This window comes from Zalophus californianus, chromosome 10 (genome assembly GCF_009762305.2).
Source record: "Zalophus californianus isolate mZalCal1 chromosome 10, mZalCal1.pri.v2, whole genome shotgun sequence".
Lineage (NCBI taxonomy): Eukaryota > Metazoa > Chordata > Mammalia > Carnivora > Otariidae > Zalophus > Zalophus californianus.
Genome location: NC_045604.1, coordinates 58,841,573 through 58,865,104, shown reverse-complemented (window position 1 = coordinate 58,865,104; position 23,532 = coordinate 58,841,573). Strand labels below are relative to the sequence as shown.

Here is a 23,532-nt window from a genome sequence, read left to right as displayed (position 1 = left end):
TGCAGGGGGCGCACGCATCAGGGGTCCTCCGCGCTCCCGCCCCGCCGGGACCCCCGTCGCCCCCGCCCACTAGCCGCCCCTTCCGGGGCCTTCCCTGCCCACGGCTCCAAGCGAGCTACCTGAGGTCCCGGGCCTGCGTTCCCTCTGCAAAGGGAGGCGGGGAGCACCTAGGAGCAGGACGTCAGGAATACCCAATGAGCTCCGTACCTGCAAAGCCCTCAAAAGGGCGGACGGTCCCATATGAATGTTGGGAAAGTTCTCTTTTAACCCTCCTCTGGGGTTTCTTCCCCGCCCGCTCCGCCCGCCTTCAGCCGCGGCTCGCGTTCGTGCGCTCAGCCCAGCCCGACGGGGCCCCTCGCGCCCAGCGAGCACTGGCGGAGGCGGGCACCCGGCGGCGCCCTCCCAGCCCCGCTCCCAAGCCGGCCGCCACCGCTGGGTGCAGTATGGGCCCCGGCGCAGGGTGGTGCGACCCGCCCGGCTCCGCAAAATCTGCGACGAGAGGGCCTCCGAGGCCCATGCCTGGATGGGTGCACGGTCCAGGTAGTGGAAGAAGAGTCGCCGGTCGGGTTGGGTGGGAAGCGCAGCGAGAGGCGGGGCGAGGCTGAAGGGAGGCACCGGGAGCCGCTTTGCCGAGAGTGGCTCGTTGGTCTAGGGGTATGATTCTCGCTTCGGGTGCGAGAGGTCCCGGGTTCAAATCCCGGACGAGCCCAGGCTTTTCTTCCGCTCCACACTTTATTAAATTTAAAACCTTTTTTCTTCTTTCTCACACAACCCATTTAGAGGCTTATATGAAACCAACTACTATGGTCCCTTGAGCTTGACTGTTAATTCCCTCAGTTTTGCGAAGCAAGAAATCGAATGGGATCAATTTGTACCATACCGCCACTGCGCGTCGGAGAGCTGCGCGTGAGAACCGCTGTACCCTTAAAGCACGCGCGCTGGGAAACAAGGGGCGCCTCGTGCGGAGTCCTGACCCCCCTATCACAGCCCCGCACGTGGGCAGGGCGCCGGCGACTAGCGGTCCAGGACGAGGCGCGCGCGGTCCTCCTGGCGACGCCCAACACCCGGCCTGCGGCCAGACGCGGGCCGAGGGTGGGTGGGAGGAGCGTTTAAACCACACCTGCGGGCAACCGCGAACGGAACTCTGTGTCACTTGCACACCGGCGCGACTCCGGAACTAGCAGGGGTGGGGACAGCGTTTTCAGGGTATCACATTTTCAAACTTTCTACGTTTTTACGTTGTCTTCTTATACTATTTGGGTGTACAGTGTGCAAAAGTTCAAAAAGTCTCAATTTTGTGTTTGGCAGCAACCTGTATTTATTACCAGAATTTTTAGTAAGAAAACGAGGGCTCGTCCGGGATTTGAACCCGGGACCTCTCGCACCCTAAGCGAGAATCATACCCCTAGACCAACGAGCCGGTGTAATTCTCCTCTTCCTGCCATGCTAAAGGAAGGTGAACTACTTAGTCCGGCGCCCCCAAGCGGTTATTTGTATATTGTGTTTATATCCTTCACTTGTTTTTGTGTTTTATATAGGTTTTCTATCTTCTTTCATTTTTACTTTTTATCTTTAAGAATCTGATACAGAAGAAAACAGCGGTCTCATTACCATTGTAATATACTTACCTCCCATTTCAAAAGACATAATTCTGTTTATATTCGTGGCTAATAAATTGCGGGGTATCTGTGGCAAAGTCCCTGTGGCAGGAAGACTCCAGACTCTCTTCTTTACTGAGTTCTGGACGTTGCGCTTTCCAATAATAGTAAAATTGTCGGTTTCTTGTCTACACTTTTTATCCTAGTGCCCAAGACGCCAGCCAGCCTTGTGAAGTCCCATCTCTGTGTTTTTACTCAAAGTGTTCTCTTCAGCTGGAAAATCTCTTTCCTCTTGGATAAATCCCAAACTCTAACTTTCCCAGAGAAAGATCCTTTAACATATTAAAATCAACTGTATGTGATATATAATTGGCTTGCAGTCTTGTCTCCTCTAATCATAATTTACTGGAGGACAACACTGAAATCTGTGTAACTGGCAACCAAATGTATAATTCATTATGATTGGTGTCCAATTGTCCCAATACCTTTACCGCATGGCTTGTTCACTACATTTTAAATTCTTAAATACTTAGTATTTAAGCTTATGCTAACAAAGCTGGTGCTCAATAAATGACTGCAATTAGTTTCAAGTTTCTCAACAAAACAAATCTTGGTACTTGAACAGCTAGTAAGTGTGAACTGTCAACAAATAACAACAACAAATAGAAGGGTGGCTATCCGAAATAGAACCTATTCACTTATTTTGTCTCATATCAGTTTATTCATTTGCCTGGTTGCTCATTCATTCAACAAACATTAGAAGCACTATGTACCAGACACTGAATTGCCAACTTTCTTCCTAATGTTTGACACTAGCAAATTATAGTTCTGGGTCTCTAACATTCCCCACCCTTCTTTGTTTTGTTTGAAACTGTCCTAACCTGAGTCTTGAGTTCTTCTTAGGGCTCAAGGCAAGGAGAATAAGAACACCCTTTAAAATGTTAATTAATTCTAGGTGCCAGCTCGCTTCATTCATCAAAACCTAACTGGAAAAAAATGTTCCCTAGACACTTAAGAAGTTTATATTTCTCATGAGAACGAGGAAACTAAAAAAATATAACTTGTAAGGTAAAATACTGTAACCACTTCAGATTTCTGAAAACCTGAGCTCCTACAGTTACTATGCTCTCCTTTCCCACTTGAATTTACTATAGTTATTATCATTTTCAGGGTTTTTTTTTTCTTACTCCTACTTCTCTCTACTGATTGGAAAATAGTTTGTCTATTACTCTTCAGGCTCCATTACAGTATCTCATTTGCCTCTCACAAAGGTGCGGAAAAACTGACAGTAACAAAACTCAGGATATCAGTTGCCTAACTCACAGGGAGAAACATCTCTATCCTGGTAAAGGAATGCCTGTGACCCCCTCCAGGGCACATCCTTCCCTTGTAGTACACAGATTGTCACAGTGTACAAGGGGACAGAGGATCTTGAGGAACATTTTCTCCAAGTCACAGCGAATGAAAAAGCCTGGTGACATCTACTTTTACTGACAACACCTAAGGACCCCTATTATTCTTGTTCCCCCAGTTTGGTGCCCAGAAACACCGGAGACACTAGTACTCTAATCTTCAAATTTTCAATATTTGCTAGCAAAAAAATGCAACCCTTCTCCTGAATTAAGCCATGCTGTCAACAGAAATATTAATGAAATTGATTTCGCTTCAGGCAAATCTTTTTCAGGATGGCCTGGGATTCATTTTTTACTCCGTCTGATATTTATTCATTAATAGTCAAATTCTCGGTGTTCCAGGAACCTCTTGCAATCACTACCCACAGATCAGTGTTCCAATTCCTGTGGCAACAGATCTTAAAAAAGACAAGCAAGGAAGGAATGCCCGTGAGAATACAGGAGGGGGGCAGGATCCCACCACAATCACAAAGATCTGCTTGAAATTTTGAAAATTTCACCCTCTTCCTACTTTGTCCCGTTAATTCCAGCTCTAGAAAATTCTGCCCTTATATATTTGCCAGCAGTAGATGCTCCTGAGCGCTCCTTATCTTATCTCTATTAAGTGAAGACATAAAGCCCTGAGACGTTCCCCAGGCAAACCCCTCCTCACTACTGCGTTTATTGTGCGCTGCGTGAAAAAGGAAGTCTGTGAGGCCAATGGGCCTGTGTGTCAGTAACTATTATCAGAAGGCCTCTGCACGTGATTTTTTTTCTTATTATTGATTCTGTGGGGAAAATTCTCCCCAAGGAGCCCCTTCTTTTCAGAGGCAGCCGTCCATTCAAAGGACCCTTCTGACCTGATTGGAAGTCTTCAGTTGATTCTGATTGTATTGTCTGAACTGCATGCGCTGGAAAAGGGGAGTTTCCAGGAGGAAGAAAGGGATACGTGAAGAGAAGGAGGTCTGCGTGAGGACCTCGGACTAACAATAATGACTGGAATCCAAGGGGGTTTTTGGCTTGTTTTCCCATTTACTCTCCACAGCAGGGTTAGAAACTACAACCTTGCATGATGTTTTTTGGGGTTTTTTTTGTAACTTCTCTAGATTAATTTAATAAACATTCATTCATCTCTTCCCCCAGCAAAAATGTATTGAGCATCTGCGGTGTGCGAGGTGCTGAGTATATTCGTGAACAAAACAGAAACAGCACCTGCCCGGGTGGAGCAGACATTCTAGTGACAGGAAACAGACCATAAATATAATGAAGAAAGAAATTGTATAGGGAGGGTGTGTGATTTGAACAGGGTGGTAAGGATGGGCCTCTTTGAGAAGATAACATGCGAGCAAAAGCTGGAAGAGGAACAAGGTGTGAGTCATGTGCATATCTGGAAGAACCAACTGGGTAGGAGGGGGCGGCCAGTGCAAACACCGGGAGACATGGGTGTACCTGAAATGTTCCAGAAACAGCAATGAGGACAGTGCAGCTAAGTGTGAGGTTAACAGGAGACCAGGATGACTCTGCGCCAGGCTCTGTCTTAGGCTAGGAAAAAAAGTCCCTTGTGTCCCTTGAGGGGACCATTTTATATGGGAGACAGACAAGTAAGTGGATAATAGCAAGCAAGTGGGCTGATATGATAATAGTAACCTGTATCGAGAACTTACCACCTAATACACTACTCTCAACTGTGTTCGCAAAGACCTTGAGACATGAGTCCCATTTTAGGTTTTAAAATCGTTAGATATCTGAATGAGTACAGAGCTGTACCAGGTGACAATGGTCAAGTCTACACAGGGCAGTGTAGGGAGATATTGGAGACTACAGGAAACCTTTTTAGAGGAATTCACCCTCAAGTCATGTTCTGAAAGATGGGAAGATAAACTCTTGACTGTCAAGGGGCAGAGGGGGAGGCCTAAGGCCCGAGGAAGCCATGGGAACACAGCCCTGCAGGCTCGAGAGGGCCTGCGTTGGAACTGAAGGCAGGTTTGGGTTGCATGGCTGGAATGTGGGGTGAAAGGCCCCAGGCAGGCGCTCACAAAAGCAGTCTGCAGGGATGTGCATGCCAGTCAAAGGGTTTGGACGTCATGCTAAGGGCAATAAGGAGCCAATGAAAGGCTCTGAAAAGAGAGTAAATGGGAAATTCATTCTGTCCACTCTGGCGGTTGTGGAAGTTGTGGAAATATCCATGGAAAGTCCAGCCCCCTGCAAAACACCTCAGAGTCCAGGTGTTCTTGTTTGTTCTCTCTGGACAGGTCTTCCTCCCTGAGGGGGTGCACACAGGCTTTGGGGGACAGGAGAAGATCCCAAGCGAAGCAGGGAGAGAAGCTGGCCGGGATTTGAAGCTAGGGAGGAAAGGGGGGCTGGTGTACTCAGTCTGGGAGTGGCCACATCTGCTGTCACCCAGGAGTCCCTAGGGAGGCCTGACAGCAGCTAGTGCTCAGATAGACCAAGCCCTCTGACCCTTCCAAGGGAAGTCATTTTTCCTTTACATCACATATTTGAAGGGAAGGACGTTCTATTGACTTGAGACTGATGGCCCGATGTTTCTTGTGGAACACCTTGCTGCCACGGCAGCCTCAGATTCCAAGGAGCCCTTCTGCAGTTTCCCTGACATCGGTCAGCATCTTAAGCTATGTCCAAGGCCCAGCTTGTTAGCCGTCCTCGAAGACCAGGTTCTCTTCCTTGGTTTTTCGTTTTGGTCGACCGGTAGCATTATTCTCCACTCAGGCTAGAAACTGGAGGTCATATCTGTCTTTCTGGATTCTTTTTTCTCTCTTTTTTTAAGATTTTAGTTATTTATTTGAGAGAGAGAGAGAGCACACACACGCATGAGCATGAGCCGGGGGTAGGGGCGTGGGGGAAGAGGGGGAAGCAGACTCCCTGCTGAGCTCCATCCCAGGACCCTGGGATCAAGACCTGAGCCCAAGGCAGACACTTAACCAATTGAGCCACCCAGGCACCCTGGATTCTTTTCTCATTCACCTTGTCTGCTGTGGTCAACCTTTTAAAACACAGACCTGAATTTGTCATTCCCCTTTTACCTCTCCCTAGTGGCCACAGGATGGACAACCCAAGGCTCTTCAAAAGACTACCAGCATTCTCCTTCCCTAACTCCTCTGAAGTTCCAAACCACAGAAGATTTACCCACTATTTCTTGCACCTGGTACTGCTTTCCCGTTTCTGAGTTTGCTCTCCTACACCTTCTCAGTGAACCTTTATTCATCCTCTAAAGTCTGCCTGGGTGGCTCAGTCATCAAGCATCTGCTTTTGGCTCAGAGTCCTGGGATCGAGCCCCCGCATTGAGCTTCCTGCTCCGCGGGAAGCCTGTTTCTCCCTCTCCCACTCCCCCTGCTTGTGTTCCCTCTCTCGCTGTCTTTCTCTCTGTCAAATAAATAAATAAAATCTTAAAAAAAAATAAAGTCCACCTCACATGCTACATCCTTTCTGCATCTTTCCCACACACCTCTTGCACCATTGGTTCCCAGAAGAGGAAGGTGTGTTGAGGTATATCACAGTCAGAGATGCCTGTAACATGACATGTGTCCTTGAGAAACAATGTCCCTGTTGGCCTTGGGTTTCTCCTTCTCTTCAAGCATTTAAAAAAATTTAGTACCTGTAATGTCTACACTGGAGGCCTATGTGCTTCTTGAGAGTCAAGTCTAGGTGTTCTACATCTACAGCACATAGTAGTTACTCACTTAACGCATTTGTATTCAATCCAACCTGTGACATTCCAGACACACTTCATAAGGATCTTGCAGAGAAAAATAGGGCAAAATGGTTGTCATGCTTTTTTAGTTTTCTCTCACTGCTGCTAATGATTATGAGTTTGCTTACAAGGCTAGTAGGCTAAAACAGCAAAAATATCAGTTTGTCTAAATTGACTTTAGACAAAAACCCTGAAATGAGAGGTTATATTTGTGTTTTCTCACCATACTCTTCCCCTCCTCTTGCCCTAAATGTCCACATTTTGTTCCCTCCTTCACTCTCTTGGCCGCCCACCTAGATTCTTCCTTTTCTTCATTCACTCTCATCTTGTTATGCTCCTGTCCCTCCTTCTGGTGTGCCTTTTGTAGGGTATTCTCATAAGGACCCTCCCAAACACTTTTCACCAGCATTTATGGGGCAACCGGTGAGCAGCAGACACTGTTCCGGGCCAAGGGAACCAAGTTGAGCAGAGTCAACCAAGGCACTTGAGGCTCAGGAACTTCCCCATTCCAATTTTTATTGACAAATCAAGGAACATTCTGTCTGCAAAACCAAAACAAACTAAAAGCACATTCATTTGTGTTCCAAGTAGCAGGAAAGAGTTCCCGGTTTCCAGCCTTTCTTAAGCCGAAAGAAGGCCTCCTAAAAGGAGATTCGGGCAAGATGGAGACTTCTTTTTTAAGCTAGCTGATTTCTCAAATTGCAACACATAAATTACCCAGTCGAAGCGAAAGACAGGCCTTGCAAAGGGCAAGGCGGGAGATGTGTTCCAAGCGGCCGACTGAATCATCCCATCGTCCCCCCCCCCTTTTTTTTTTTCCTTTGTAAATGGAGTGCTGCTTTTTCCTGTAGGTGAGGCCCAGAGAAACCTAGAAGGGCTGACCCCGAGGCGAGCACAGACCCGGCAAAGACCCGCGGCCAGGAGAGACTGTGAAGAGATCTGCGGGACTGGACCTCCGAGAGACAGAGGAGACGGCGGCAGGCGGTCGGCGGGCGGGACACGCACGGACACCCAGGCGGGCGGAGGGCCGGGCGGCGGGAGCCCAGCACCTCCGGAGACCCCGGCCTCCAGCGCCGGGAACAGGAGCCTGGGTGGGACCGGGGGGGGGGGCGGGCCCTGCGGACGAGAGGGGCTGATGGACGGTCGGTGTCCTCCAATGGCATCCTCCCGAGGACGCGGGGCAGGCCAATGAGCGGACCACGGGGGCCGGCGCCGGGCGGGGGTTGCGGCTGGGGCCGGGAGCGGGGAGCGTGGCGTGGAGGTGCCAGCGGGCGCGGGCGCAGGCGGCGACGAGGCCGGAGGTCCTGCGGCGAGCCGAGCGGAGCGCAGTGGGGGACTGGGGCCCGGGGCGCGGCGGCGGCGGGAGGACGATGGCAGCGCCCGCGGGAGCCGCGACAGTGCCCGCAGCCCCAGCCCGCAGGCGCTGGCTGTGGTCGGTGCTGGCGGCGGCGCTCGGGCTGTGTGAGTGATGCCGGAGCCGGGGCGGCGGGGGCCGGGGCGGCGGGGGCCGGGGGCCGGGGCGGCGGGCGCCGAGGTGGGGAGGGGGCGCGGCCTGCGCGCTCCGGGGCCGCGGGAGCCGCGGGGGTGGGGAGCGCCGAGGCTTCCTTCTTCCCGGTCCCTGCGTGTGCAGGAGGAGGGGCGAGCTCCCCACCTTGCTCCCTCCTGGGGGACCGCGGGGGCCGAGGGCCGGCGGGCGGCTGCCTCTAGCTGGCGCGGGGTCGCCCGCCTTCCCCGCGTGCGACCCGGGGTCGCCCCGGCCCTCCCGCCTGGGATTCCGGTTCGGGGAACCCCGGGTTCTGGCGTTCTCCACCTTTGGGAGGTGGCGGAAGGTTGCAGGCTTTTCTTTGTTGGTTTATTTCCTTGTTTTAGACGAATGTCTTGTTTTACCTTGTAAGTTCCATTTCGAATGCCCTCCAATCCGTTTTTGAACCCTGCGTGAGAGAGGAGCCCTGGAGTCTCCTGGGTCTCTTCTCCAGTCGGCCGAGCACCCACCGCGGGGACATTTACATTACTTCTGGGTTAGGAGGCAAAGACTGGGAATACCACTGAAATGACCTGGCTTAAAGGAATTTGGTCAAATCCGTAATAACGCCAGGCAGAGTCACCACGGTTTGACAAGACACAGGACATGAAAAAGCTCATTTTCCCTTTTTTTTTTTTTTAATGACCTTTTTTCTTGCCAAATTTCATGGGTCAACTTAAGGTAAACCTCAGGCTCGATTTATTGCACTTGGATGAGTTGTTTTATGGACATCTGAAGTGTTGTTGGTCATAGGACTTTTTTGTGTTGTTCAAAGCAAAGGACTTGTTGCTGCCTCAGAACATGGTTAAGTAATGGTTCTAAAGAAGGCCAACTCCTAAGAAACCACGTCGACTTTTTCGTTTCTTTTGTTTCACAAAATGTCAGTTGCATCACAGTGTCTGAATACAAGTTTATTCAGTAATTTCTTTCATGGAAAAATCCTTCATGAAATCTTTGGAACCAGGAAAGCTGTCATTTAACCAATGATTCCAAGGGTGGTGACGTATAATATAAAAGTAAAAGTCTCCTCATCCTCTGGAGGTTGACAGATGCTGTGTAAATGTCTCCTTTGAGGAAAAAAAGGTTAAAAGTGTGTGTGGGGGGGTTTGTTGGCAATGGTGACAAGATTTGTGTTTTAAGTAAACAGGTAGGAAATAGCCTAAAAATGAGGTTGATCAGAAATCTTGTGTGCTTCAGACAGAATAATTACACAGAAGAGGTCAGACATTGCCACTGAGGACAAAGCGGTGAGGGCGATCTTAATTAGACTCAAGGTACTAAAAGCTGAAATGAAAAACTAAGTATTAGTGGATATTAATATGAAAAGATCATCAGAATAATAGCTGCATACACCTTGGGTGTGCCCAGCTCTTCAGTAAGGAAAGATGAATGTTAGTATGTGAAAATCAGCCAGTAATGTTCCTGCTTAATTTTGGAAAACCATCGAATGTTTCTCCTTGCCAAGTCGTCTTTTCCTGGTCATGGATAGTGTCCATGGATAGGAGTCCACTTTTATAGAAAACCTTCCTGAATTTGATCCAGATACAGTTATTCAGCAAACATTTATTAAACACCTTGTAAGAATTAAGCACCAAAAATACCCTAAGGAAGGACAGTCCCTGCCCTCCCATAATTTACAGGGAGAAGCACAGTGAGATAAGTAATATGAGAAGTTCTCTTTGACAGTGGGGTGCCCTGAGAGCCCTAAGGAGGGCCATTATCTTAGACTGGAGTCCAGGCCACTGGAGGAAGAGATGCATTGGTAGGTTGGTGTGGGAGGTAGGAGTGTATGGTGGGAGAGAGATGGGGGGCACTTGAGGCAGGAGAGCCAGCCAGAGGCATTAACTCACAAAGGACCTCATTTGCCATTTGTAAGACTGGATTTTTATCCTGTGGGAAGCTGGTGAAGGATTTCTTTCTCTCTGGAGACGTGAAGAATGGGTCGGAGTGATGTGAGATTGAAGAAACCAGAGGGCTATTGTAATAATCCAGAGGAAGATGAAGAGCTGAATTAAAGCAGTGAGATATGAAGAGAGGACACACTTGTGAGCTAGTTAGGAAGTAAATTTGATAGGGCTTGCAAATTGATTTGCTGTGGACTTGAAAGAGGAGTGAAAGATGATCCTAAGGTCTGGGGTTTGGGAAGCTGGGCCCATTTTTGGCAAGTGGGGCTTTGCACAGATGAATGTGGGATTGAGGGAGCAGTGATGATGAAGTCACTTTTGGGTATGTTGAGTTTCAGATGCAGCTGAGACATCCTAATAGAAGTGGGCAGAAGACAGTTGGATGGATGGTTCTGGAGATGAGAAAGTTCTGGTTGGAGATACAGGTTTGGAAGGCATCATGTAGATAGTTAAAGTTATGGATTGCTTGGATGAGGTCACCAACAGAGAGTGTATTGAAGGAAATAGCAGAGGGCCAGGGACAGAGCCCTTGGGTATATGGAACCTGAGAAGGATGTCTGATGAGTAAGTGAAGAACTGGAAGAATAAGGTGTCTTAGAAACCAAGAGGGAATGAAGTTTTAAGAGGGAGTGGTTAACAATGTCAGAAGAGGAGATTAAATCCGATGAAGATTCATCGGATTTGGCAATTGTCATGTCTTTGGTCCCCCATCAGGAGGAATGAGCACACAGTATGTGAAGAATAAATCTCAATAATTTGCACCACCCACTTCAGTAAATGGTACCACCATTCATATAATTGCTCAACCCAGGTCTAGGATCCACCCTCGATTCCTCCCTGTCCTTCAGGGACAACAAATCTTAAGTGAAAGATAAATGTGAAAAGTATGTCCTTCATCAAGCCCCACATCCAACCTCATCTGCCATCTGCTGAGTGTGTTTGGAATTCATGTTTCTGTCAGCAGTCCACTCTTAGCATTTTAGTCAAAATCACTCAACTGGTCTCCCCGTTCCTCCATCCTGCCTCTTTTTAATCCATTCTTCACCCAAATGCAAGAATGATTTTTATAAAAATATGTTCAGATCATCTTGCTTTCTTGTTTAAAAGCCTTAATGGCTTACACTCTGAATGACATACCGACTTCTTCCCATGGCCTGCAGTGCTCTGTGTGATCTAGTTTTCTGCCTCTCTGACTTCAGCTTGTGCCATAACGCACCCTTGCTCACTATATTCAAGCCACACTGCCATCTTTTGCTCTTTGACATTCATTCCCACCTCAGGTCCTTTGCACTTGCTATTCCTGCTGCCTCTTCCTGCTCTTTCCCCAGGTCTGCCCATAGTTGTCTCCTTTTCATCATTGAGGGCAGAGATGTCACTTTTTCAGAGGCCTTTTTCCAACCACCCTATCCAGAGGAGTTCCCCGTTATCATTTCCTGGTCCTTTGTTTATTTCTTTGTTGTAATTTCTAACTACTTGGTTTTTCTTTGTTCCTCTCTGAGAATCCAGGACAGAGATAGTGTTTGTCTTGTTTATAGAAATATTCCTAGCACTGGGGCGCCTGCGTGGCTCAGGTTAAGCTTCTGCCTTCAGCTCAGGTCACGATCCCAGGGTCTTGGATCGAGCCGGGCATCGGGCTCCCTGCTCAGCGGGGAGCCTGCTTCTCCCTCTGCCTGCCACTCCCCTGGCTTGTGCGCTCTCTCTCTGACAAATAAATAGATAAAATCTTAAAAAAAAAAAACTTATTAAAGAAATATTCCTAGTGCTTAGCACAGTGGATATGATAGACACTAATGTTTGTTTAAGGGCAATGAGGCATAGGTATGTCTCGAGAACAGTTAGTAGTTTGTAATAAACAGGATTTAGCCTGGTATATGGTGGGTACCCAATACATGTTCCTTGAAAACAGGAATATTTTTTCCAAGTGTGATTTTATGTATTATCTGGTTATTTTCACTCTTTAAGTGCCATTTCATATTTCTTTAGAAATGTATGCAATGAATTCACATTCTTCCACTACTATAAACACTGTAGTTTTGGAATTTCTGGTTATTATATATTTAAATTATTTTATCATGTTTGTTGTAGCCCTTAAGTGTTTTATCAGTAGGACTTTCATTTGATGCTTGTTGACAAAATTCAAACTTGAGATACTACCTCTTCAGTCAAAAGGCCACAAATTTCACTACTATTCCCTCAGCCTTTTACTTATTTACTAGTTAGGATAATAAAACAAAACTTAGTCCGCGGAAGCCTGGGTGGCTCAGTTGTTAGCATCTGCCTTCAGCTCAGGTCATGATCCCAGGGGAGCCCGCTTCTCCCTCTCCGGCTGTCCCTCTCCCCACCCGTTCTCTCTCTCTCTCTCTCTCTAATAAATAAATAAATAAAATCTAAAAAAAAAAACAAAACAAAACTTAGTCCTTAAAAAAAGAATTCTACCACTTGTTTTTACCCTAACTCTAGGGATAGTCACTAGGCTCAGAGACTGCCAAAAGAAGAAATAAAAACAAATCTTAAGTGAAAGAGAGATATATGTGAAAAGTACGTGAAATGAAAATTTGTGTTTTTACAGAGCAAAGGCACTAAATGAACACCTACTGGGTGCCTGGCGCTGTTTTTAGTTACTGGGATACAGCAGGGAGACTGGATCCTACACAGGGTGCCCATACTGAAAATGAATAATACAAGGACAGATTAAATTCCTGACAGTCACCACTTTTAAGAAAATAATTCACCTATTAAAATATGATTCACCTGTTATGAAAATTTGCAGAATTAAAAAAACTATAGAACACTTATTTGTATTACAAAATAGATATTTTTTAAACTTACAAAGGATACGTTGTGGGATTTCATTAATGGCTGATCTTTCCTAATGAGCTTTTAAAATGTGCTTTGATTGGGAAAGACTTGATACATGCAGTTTTTCAAAAATATTGTTGCATGCCCTCCATCTAGAAAATGCTGGCCTACCTGTTAAATATTTCTCACATTCCTTTCTCTTCCCACTGAGGCTGATTTATGTGATTCCATGGTCACATTTTTCCTGGATGATTAGAATCTTCTACAGGGCCCCAAGGGTGTTTTTATTTAAGTTGTATCTTTTATCTGAGAATTTGAATTCTCTGTGTAAGACATGCATCTCACGTGTACCTAAACCTTGCAAAGATTTTAATCTTGTTCTCTATGAACACTGGCATCATTTGAAATGAGACAATAAAGGATTTGCTCTGACAGAATTTATTCTAGATTAGTTTGGTCTTTAGGCTCCATCAAAGGGAATTTAATTTTTAGAAAAACTAGAACTATCTCCTGAGGTCTCAAGTATCATGGCTCCAGGTCTTGGTCCTTACAGCTGATGAGATATGAAGCTTTCACGTATCTTGTGTGATTTTCCCCTTTCTTCCTTTTCCACTCATTTTGCCAAGTGCTTGATATTAGCAATGCCCTAGAGTCCAGACCACAGTCCTTGGGATTTTGACTGCCATAAGAGGGCAGAGGGCAGTTGGCTTTGGGACCATTCATAGTGCCTAAGTTGAGAAATTTAATTGTCTCTTGGGACCTTTATATCTTTGCCCTTAAACCTCTTTATTCAGTATCTTTTTGAATGCATGTGGCTGCTGTAATTTTTAGTCACTTACAATTTTCCAATGGTCCCGTTAAGTCTTTATCAAGAAAAGAAGGATGCTTTCATTAATAAATTCTCCTTCAGTAACTTTATTTATTTGTCTTTCAAACTCAGACTCTTTAGAAATTGTGAACTTTGTAATACCTCTGATTGACTGTCTGGGCACATAGTTGGAATACACTTGGCCCTTGAACAACACTGGGGTTAGGAGTGCTGACCCCCACACAGTCGAAAATTCAAGTATAGCTTTTGACTCCTGAAAACTGCTAAGATCCTACTGTTGACTGGAAGCCTTACCAATAACATAAACAGTAGATTAACACATATTTTGTATGTCATATGTATTATATACAGTATTCTTAAAATAAAGTAAGCTAGAGAAAAGAAAATGTTAAGAAAATCATGAGGAAGAGAAAATACGTTTACAGTACTGTACTGTATTAAAAAAAAATCCATGTGTAAGTGGACCTATGCAGTTCAAACTGGTATTGTTCAAGACTCCACTGTAGTTGTCTAGCAACTGTGATACACTGTATCCAGTTATTAGGTTTAGCTAATTGAATTTAGAAATGTACAATGTCTTTGTTGAGCCTGAGCTATTTATTACTGTAGTAATTGCCGCATAGATTGAAATCCATGACTTGAGCTTTGTTAGTATCATGCTGTAACCAACTGAACAAACTTTGATGAACTTGCAATGAACATTGTTTATACTAGGACCCCGATAGTCTGGAATCTGGGAAATTTATTATGTGCAATTTAAAAACATTAAAAATGCTTTTATCAAAAATAATAAATGTATTCTTTTCTCTTCAAACATTAAGGAACACACTGTGGAGTTATGTCACTTTAACATAATCTTGTGCTTTTTCCAGATAGCACCTAAAAAAGGTGCTATATTGTAGACTAAGCTTCAGTGAGAACTTTATATGACCCTGTACCATACAGTGTCTTATATTTACTCACTCTCCAGTCATATCCAGGTTATATTTGCTATATATCCTTCTTCAAAGGGTGTTGCTCAGAAACACTGGTAAAGGACTCCGTTTCCTAAGAGAAAAATGTATTAAAATGCAAATATTTGAGATCTCCTAAATGGCTAAGAATGGCAGAGAGAGTGAGTGAGTAGTTAGGGAGAAATTTTGAATTAATTGATATTATATCTGTCAATATAGATATAGATGTGGATCCTGTGTGTGTCTTCTGTCAGGTATAGTTCCTGTTTCTTAGCCCTTAGAAATTTGGCTGTACAGCTGGTTTCAGGTTGTTCTTTTGCTCTGCCCTCATTGACTAAGTGCTTCCTATGTGCTAAGCCTCTACGAAGCAACTTGTATGCATTATCTCATCGACAATTCTGTGTGATAATTACTCTTCTTCTGAATTTTATAGATGAGGAAACTAAGAATCCAGTAGGTTTCTTGTGGTCACTTGTCCGAGGTCCCAAAAAGTTAATATATGATAGAGTTAGGACTCAGCAGCCTCTCTGCTATATTATAGAATTTCTCCTTCAAAGTCTAACCATTTTTTAGGAGGCTTTTGGCATATCTGAGATGTTTACAGAGTGTCTTTACTCTGTCCCAGGGTATCCAGTTTCCTTCTCTTCGTGGTAATGTTTGTACAAGAATCGTGGGGTGGCTGGGTTACTGCTGACTCTGCTTGGAGGGACAGAGCTGCCGTGTGGAAGGCATCCTTACTAACAGCAGAATCTGAGCCACCCAGTGCTTAGACTGCTCCGCAGGGATTTGTAATGGTGTGGGTTTTGTAGGTTCTTCTCACTCTTATACTGATTCTTCTGGCTAGGACACAGCGTGGATCCATTTAGCCAAGTGTCTGACACCACTCTAGGCTCAGAAAGGTCCCTTGCCCTTCATCAGGAGGCACTATGTATGGACCTAGCCACTGAGCCTTACCTTCCTGCTTGGGTTGAGTTCTTCCCTGGAGGCTGTGCAAATCCGTCTACAGTTGAGACTTCTGGCAGGCTTCCCCTGCAAGATGTGCGAACAGGCTCTGGGTCTTCGCACCAGAGGCACTCACTGGCGCCTTTGCCCGGCCCCTCCACCCCAGTGGCAGAGGTTCCAACGTAGTTCTCCTGCCTTGCTGAAGAAGCCCAGTGAGGCTTGCTGAATTTTACACACTAGAGAAATCAGAGAATGTATTTTTTTTTAAAGATTTTTACTTACTTACTTGACAGAGAGAGCAGGAGCATGCACAAGCAGGGGGAGCGGCAGAGGGAGGGGGAGAAGCAGACTCCCTGCTGAGCAGGGAGCCCAATGCAGGGCTCGATCCCAGGACCCTGGGATCATGACCTGAGCCGAAGGCAGACACTTAACCGACTGAGCCACCCAGGTGCCCCTAGAGAATGTATTGATAGTAAGCAGAGGTGATACCGACTATAATCAGGCTCTAGTATATGGAGTTAAGAACAGAACATGCCGAGGGGCAATTTCTTGTTCTCATTTCAGATTGTAGGTCCACAATCTCTTAGCAGCAATTTCAAACCCCCAGATCTCTGAAAATTGAAACTTTTTTCCCTACGTTTGATACAAACTCTTGTGGCTGCAAGATTTGACCTGTACTAATGAGAGACTATTTTTAGCCATGATCCCACTTGGTATGACTAATCATGTGTTTCACTACAGAAATACTAATGCTTTTTATTATGGGATGCTGCCTTGGACCCCGCTGAGGCTAGTAGATGATATAGAGTGTACGCATTATGTTCATTTTTTTTAAATCTGAAAAATTCTGTGTCTGAAACACATCTGGCCCCAAGGGTTTTCTGTTAAGAGGTTGTGGGCCTGTGCAGTATTGCATCTCTGACATTTTCTTCTACTCTTGTAAATACTAAGAACTACAAAACACACTTTTAGTTCTTTAAATGTTTTGGTACATCAGGACGATGGTTTGCCACTGAAATGCCTTCATTCAAATTCCTTTCTTAATTTATGCTAGTTTGGACCTGGCCTCCCCATTATTGAGGGGTTCTGGGTCTGTAAACAAGCTCAAGTCTGGAAATTGATTGAGGGGATGTAACTTTGTGTTTATGACTCTATTTATTTGTGAGGTTTTATTTACTTATTTGTCAGAGAGAGAGAGCACAAGCAGGGGGAGCAGCAGGTAGAGGGAGAGGGAGAAGCAGACTCCCCGCTGAGCAGGGAGCCCCAGGTGGGGCTCGATCCGAGGACCCCGGGATCGTGACCCGAGCTGAAAGCAGATGCTCAACCGACTGAGCCACCCAGGTGCCCCATGACTCAATTTAGACTTTGGTTCACTTGACCTAGAACTTCTCTGCTTATAAAGATCAAGTAGGAATTTAGTAGGCTGCCCATCTGTATCTCTTCTAGGAACACCATGATCGTCTAGCTAATGCTGCATGCAGGTCTCTGTGAGTCAGACTGTTCTGATGGCCGTTCATCTGCGGTCTGTTATGGTTACCATACCCCCCGCTGGCTATCAAGTGCCACCATTTGGCCCCTGCTCCCCCAGGATGCAGTCACTTCCATTGTATTTAGGAAGCATTGCCTGCCACTGAAGGTCTGGCCTCCAGAGCAGAGCGATCACAGAACTCTTCAAGGATGCTGGGTCTCCTCTCACAAATTTATTTCTCACAGTCATGGTGAAAGGTGTGTCTTCTGGACCCTCCAAGGGTGGGTGAGTAGGTCTTAAATGACAGATCCACTCTAACGTTCCAATCTCCCTAAGCCTTTGAATCCCTTCCTCTATATTAAACCAAGACGGGTCTGGTGCTTCAAGGTCATTTACTGTGGGCCCCTTATGGTCCACATTTCAGCCAAGGAACTGAAACAAACTATTAGAACTCTAACTCTGCCGAGTTGCAACATGAAATGCAGAATATCTGTTTAGTGGGCCCGTATCCGTAAATTTGGCCAGATCCAACTTCGTTTCTTTTACTCTTATCCCACACACATTCCCTGGATTTCTGTCTGTATAAATTAGAAAAGTCAAGTAGTGATTTGTTTTTTGTTTTTGTTTTAAGATTTTATTAATTTGGCAGAGAGCACAAGCAGAGGGAGAGAGAGGGAGAAGCAGGCTCCCTGCTGAGCAAGGAGCCCAATGCGGGACTCGATCCCAGGAGATCATGACCTGAGCAGAAGGCAGACGCTTAACCAACTGAGCCACCCCAGGCATCCCTCAAGTAGTAATTTGGAGTGTAGTGGGTCTCCTTGTGGGTCGTCCTCTGTGCCTATAGGGACCTTCTGTGATTTGAGTCCAGTTACAAATCTGGAAGCCAAGAGGAGTGGTGGGGTGGGTCCGGAGGAGAATCAGCTGTGTCTTTCAGGGCAGCTGCCTCAGAGGAGAGCTTTCCTGTTCCTCGGGCAAAGCACTCGTCTCCTCAGACGGGTGGAGCAGTTGTTTCTACTGGCAGAGAAGACTCATTAGTATTTAGGGTTCGATGTCTCCAGCTTCATCAGGGCCCCCAGTGTTCAGGGTTCTGTTCCTTCCCAATCAGTGCCCTCACTGTAATAGTAGACATCCCCTGAGGTTGGGAACTCAATGTGCTTTGTAATTCAGCCACTCTCAGGATGAGATTCTGGCTTTGGTTTCAGCAGCCTCAGCTCTGTGGCTAAAGGAGGTGGGGGGGGGGGAGGGAGGGCCGCCTGGGTGGCTCAGTCATTAAGCGTCTGCCTTCGGCTCAGGTCATGATCCAGGGTCCTGTGATCGAGCCCCACAGCGGGCTCCCTGCTCGGCAGGAAGCCTGCTTCTCCCTCTCCCACTCCCCCTGCTTGTGTTCCTGCTCTCGCTGTGTCTCTCTCTGTCAAATAAATAAATAACATCTTTAAAAAAAAATAAAGGAGATAAGGGTCTCTTCAGGATAGAGAAGTTTTGTGATCATTTATTCCGTGCTTGAATTTGGAATTTGAATCCCTGAGCTCATCTCTCCCTTTTCCCCACCTCATCTAGTGACATTAGGAACAACCAGCCGGTATCATTATATTCATTAGTTTGATGAATGTTCCAAAGGTATTATGTACTTGGTGACCCTTGGTCCAGCTGGTGACCCAGCCAAGATGATACATGAAATTAACCATCACACCGGTAATGAATTATAAAAGATAAGCCATACCTCCAATTGTTGACTTCCCCTGATGGTAAACAGTTCTGTTCTTTGCTCTATTTTAGCACTTCCGATTCACACCTCAAGTCAGTGATGTCTGACTTGGGCTTCCAAACACCTGTGTGATATCTTGATAACGACCACCTGATATTGCTGAATCAGTGACCTGTTCCAGGCCATTTTCTTCTGGACTTCTTTGCTTTCCTTGACCTTGTTAACTGCTCTGATCTTAATTGCCTTTGTCTCTGTGACATTACTTTTGATTCTCATCGCTTTTCCCTGTCCGCTCCAAGCCCCACTGTCGATTTTCCTCAGGTTCTGCTCTCAGCCCCCTGATAGTCTCACCAGGTGCTCATCCTCGGTGATCTTCTCCACTTTTGTTCTTTTTACCACAACCCATATTCAGTAGATCTAGGCATTCAGTAGCGATTTGTAAATGGTGACTCCCAAATAGGTCTCCCTCACTCTGAACTGCAGACTCTTACCCACTGTCCGTATCCATTAGACTGACCAGAGGCATCCCAAACTTTGTATGTTGAAAACTCAACTCCGCGTATCTCGTTTCCCACACTGAGCCTCCAATCTACCCCCCCATTGTTCTCGCTGTTCTCTTTGCCTTTCCCTCGGCCACCCAAGACAGACACTTGAGCATTATCTCAGAATCTTCCCTTTCCCTCACACACCATGGATTTAAATCAGAGTCTTGCCAGTGGTTACCTTCTATTTCTGAATTTACCCCTTCTTTTTCATGGTGCCAGGACAAGCGCCAGTCATTTGGAGTCCAGGTTACTTGTGAGAGCCTCCTAATTGGTCTCCCAGTCCTACATGTTCCCCTCAGGACTACCCTCCCGACCGCTGTCCGAGGGATCTTTCATGGGCAGGTGTCATCATGCTACTCCTGTGCTAAGACCCTCCATCCCTGTTACCTCCAGGATGAGCTCAGGTCCTTAGCTTGATTCATATGTCCTGCCCTTATCCCCTGCCAGCCCCTTCCTTGCACTTCATTGATTGTTTACAACATTTCTGCATGATACTCGTTCTGTCTTCTTGAATTTATGTATGATATATTCACTGTCCCTCCTGATTACCCTTTGTATTTATTTACCTGCCTGACTCCTGTTTAGCCTTTCCGTCTCCAGTGCAGTGTCATCTAGCAGATATTCCCCAGGTGAGGCCAAGCACCCTACCTCTAAGCTTCCTCTCTATCACTTTATATAAAATTATCTTTTTGTTTATTCATTTTTTTTTAAGATTTTATTTGAGAGAAAGAGCACGAGTAGGGTGGGGGAGAAGCAGACTCCCCACTGAGCAGGGAGCCCTACAGGACTCGGTCCTAGGACCCTGAGATTATGACCTGAGCCGAAGGCAGACACTTAACCAACTGAGCCACCCAGGCACCCCTCAAATTATCTTTTTATAAGATTGCCTCTCCACATGCGGAAGCTGTGTCTTACTCATCTCTAGGTCTCCAACACTTAGCACTATACCTAGAACATAGTAAGTGTTCAGTGGATACGAGGTGAACTGTTAAACTGAACCCCAGGTGGGAACTGTAAGCATTAGAGCAGAGACTGAGTGAAAATAAGGAGGCAGGTCTTTCTAGAACTTGGGGACTTCGAAATCCAGGGAGTCCAGACACTGGATTTGCTGTGATAGGGCTCAGGGGGAAGCTGTCTAACCAAGTTCTCAAGGGCGTGAGCCCCAGCAAGAACATAATGTTAGCTTATTAACTTACAATGGCATTATAAATGCTGGGGGACTAGAGTAGTTAAGTGGGTGGGGTTGGTAGTGCATTTTTCTCCCTGTGCAAAGACAGACTGTCCTCACAAGATTGCCCAGGGAAAATGGGATCAGCTCAGTGGAAGCCAAGATGGTCTGAAACAACTTTCTCTCCATGGCAGTGATGTGGTTTGAAGTGGTGGGGTTCAGAGCCCACGGCCAAGAAAGAATTCTTGAGACATCTTTGGTGCAAGAGGGTGGTTTTATTAAAGTTGGGCAGAAGGGCTGCACGTGGTTGTGAGGAATGGCTGATTATAAACTTTGGAGTTGGGGGAGGTAAAGACCAAGGGAGGTTTCCAAAAAGGACTTTCATTTGCTAAAGAAGACTCATAGGACCCTGGAGGCCTGGCTATTGTCAAGCTAAGGTTGTTTTCCCCTCTAGCAAAGCATGAGACAGTTGGGAGTTCCTGGAGGAAAGTTATACTCTGCCTATCTCAAGTATTTGTCAATGGGCTGCAGCTTATAAGGAATTTAAATTTTATCTACATTTCCTTCTGCCTTTGTTTCCCACATCAGCAGGAACATAACTGATGGATGCACTGGACTGGTTAAGTCATGCTCTTCACTGGAGAGTGTTGCACTGTGCTGACCGTCACACTTTAGGCATGAAGAGACCACCTAGAAACCTTTGACGGGACTGTAGAGTTTCCCGTATCTTGAGAGTTTCCCTAGACAGAGAGCCTGTCATTTAGAGTGGATTCTACAGATGAGCATTGAGTGTTGATACTTCCCGTTTCAAAATTCATTGACCTCTTTGTTTTTCTTTAAATAATCAAGTTTTTACCAGATTTCAAGGTATTTACTATGTTAATGTTACCTGGAAAAAACATTGGACTTTGGAGTCAGGGTGCACAAAAATGAACACAAGTGTGGCCCAAAGTAAAACTGAGCGTTATTGCTGATCTCCATTGCTCCTGTTGGTATCCTCCCTACTATTTATAGCTGAAAATATAGTATTTTTTTCCTTGTCTCTTCTTTCTTGGCTCTCCCACTAGAGTGTAAATCTACACCAAGGCCCAGAAAAGTACCTAGAACACAGCCGGAATCCAGTAGATGTCTGTTGAATGTATTTGTTGGTCACCATTAGCAAAGTGTTGCTATTTATTAAAGTTTATTAGTTTAAAGTTTTGAAATGGAGGAGCTTTCTGAATTTTTAAAATAAAAATTAAAACTTTCTAGAATTTTAAGGTATTAATGTACCTTCTAAAAGTGTGGAAGTTGAGCTCTGAAATTTGCAGTAGGCACTGCCTTCCCATACTCATTGCCATGGCACCCCCTCATTGCCATGGCACCCCCCCCAAGAAAGCCTGTAGAGGGGAGCCCACTGAGCAGCTGGTACCTGGGGAATGCAGCCAGAGTTTGTTTTGTACTTCACTCTCAGGGAACGTCTGGATTTACCCTTCATTTGTCATATCCCCGGTGAGCACAGTCACCTGTAGGGAGTCCCCAGGTGTGCGATCTCTCTTGAGGAGTTGTTTCTTAGTGCTCTGAACATCTGCTACACCAACCATCTCTCCTACCCCCTTGTCTTTCTGAACCTCGTCATTACCAGAGAATGCACCAACTCCCAAATCTCACCCTATTCAAGCACCACCTCCTTCTTAGAGTCTGACTGTGGTACTTTCTGGAACTCCTTGCTTCCGATGCCTCCCCACTCTCTTACTTATATTAGTCACTTCCTGGCTGCTCCTCTCTCCCCCTCTCCAGCCTAGAGTCTGTGGTCCATTGTTAGAACCACTCCCTTGCAAATGCTCCTTCTGTCCCTTCATTGTATGCAGCGAGGACTACTTTGGGGAAACCCTACCATCTCTTTTCATCTACTCAGAGTTTGGTGGACAACTCAGCAGGGACCTTCACCCTCCTGATCCAGGTACCGAGCCCTTCCCCCGCTCCTGGCTTGGGCCCTACAGACTATGTGGCCGATGGCAGCAAGTACCATGGGAAATTTCTGGACTAGGATCATGCCTGTGCTCTGTGTTCTAGAGTTGGCAGTGTGACCAATCATTTGTACTTTATTCTGGAGCGTTCCCAGAGTTACTAAGAAAAGTGCTGTCATTGCTTTCAAGGGACCTACCCATCGCTCACCTCCGGCCTGTGGGTGAGATGGCCACAGAGCCGGGCCACACAGAGCTTTGATTTGGCACCTTAGTTTTTCAACCTGCTCTGTTCTTTGATCTGTTAAGAATGTGGGTCTGCCTTTTATAATCAACACAGACCACACTGGCAAAGAATATAATGGAAATGGTTCACCAAACAACTTTTGTCAGGAGTCCAGTTAAGGGAAGTGATATTTGTACCGGATTGTTGAAGTGATACGCAGTCCATTTATTTCTGTAGCGTTTCCACATTTTGTCCTTGGTTGGGCTTTGTGCTTGGACACTTGCACTTTGGCCCCTTAACACAATTGCTTTCTTTGAATTTGTTGTGGTGTCATGTTGTTAGCTTTTTTTTTTTTTTTAAAGGGTGTCAGGAGAGCTTACTTTATAAAACTCACTATTGGGGCGCCTGGGTGGCTCAGTCGTTAAGTGTCTGCCTTCGGCTCAGGTCATGGTCCCAGGGTCCTGGGATCGAGCCCCACATCGGGCTCCCTTCTCGGCGGGAAGCCTGCTTCTCCCTCTCCCACTCCCCCTGCTTGTGTTCCCTCTCTCGCTGTGTCTCTCTCTGTCAAATAAATAAATAAAATATTAAAAAAAAGAAAACTCACTATTTACTACTATAGGTTGTTCCTGGGGACACGCCCCTTGCATTACTCAGGGTGCCCTACCTAATAATGTACATGAGAAATCTCTCCTGGACACTGGCCAGGAAAAGCTTTGTTTTAGCCAGTATATGGACCATATCTCCTGCATATCTGTGTTCTATTCTCCTACCCCCAATATCGGCCTTTTATTTTAACTTACATTTTTCCTGATTTCCGTATTTTATTC

General features: G+C 46.0%; 1 protein-coding gene and 2 non-coding genes across 3 annotated transcripts in view; 2 read left to right on the top strand and 1 right to left on the bottom strand.

The window, feature by feature from the left end:
* Positions 1 to 637: 637 nt before the first annotated feature.
* On the top strand, positions 638 to 709 carry TRNAP-CGG. Its single transcript has one exon. It is a non-coding gene; the product is annotated as a tRNA-Pro (tRNA).
* A 639-nt stretch (positions 710 to 1,348) lies between these two features.
* TRNAP-AGG lies at positions 1,349 to 1,420 on the bottom strand. Its single transcript has one exon. It is a non-coding gene; the product is annotated as a tRNA-Pro (tRNA).
* A 6,513-nt stretch (positions 1,421 to 7,933) lies between these two features.
* The window catches only part of MPZL1 (myelin protein zero like 1), a 59,360-nt gene continuing 43,761 nt past the window's right edge, over positions 7,934 to 23,532 (top strand). Inside the window, exon 1 of the mRNA XM_027610044.2 lies at positions 7,934 to 8,159. Coding sequence (XP_027465845.1) covers positions 8,069 to 8,159 — 91 coding nt within the window. The 5' untranslated portion in view covers positions 7,934 to 8,068. The remainder of the gene's footprint in view (positions 8,160 to 23,532) is intronic.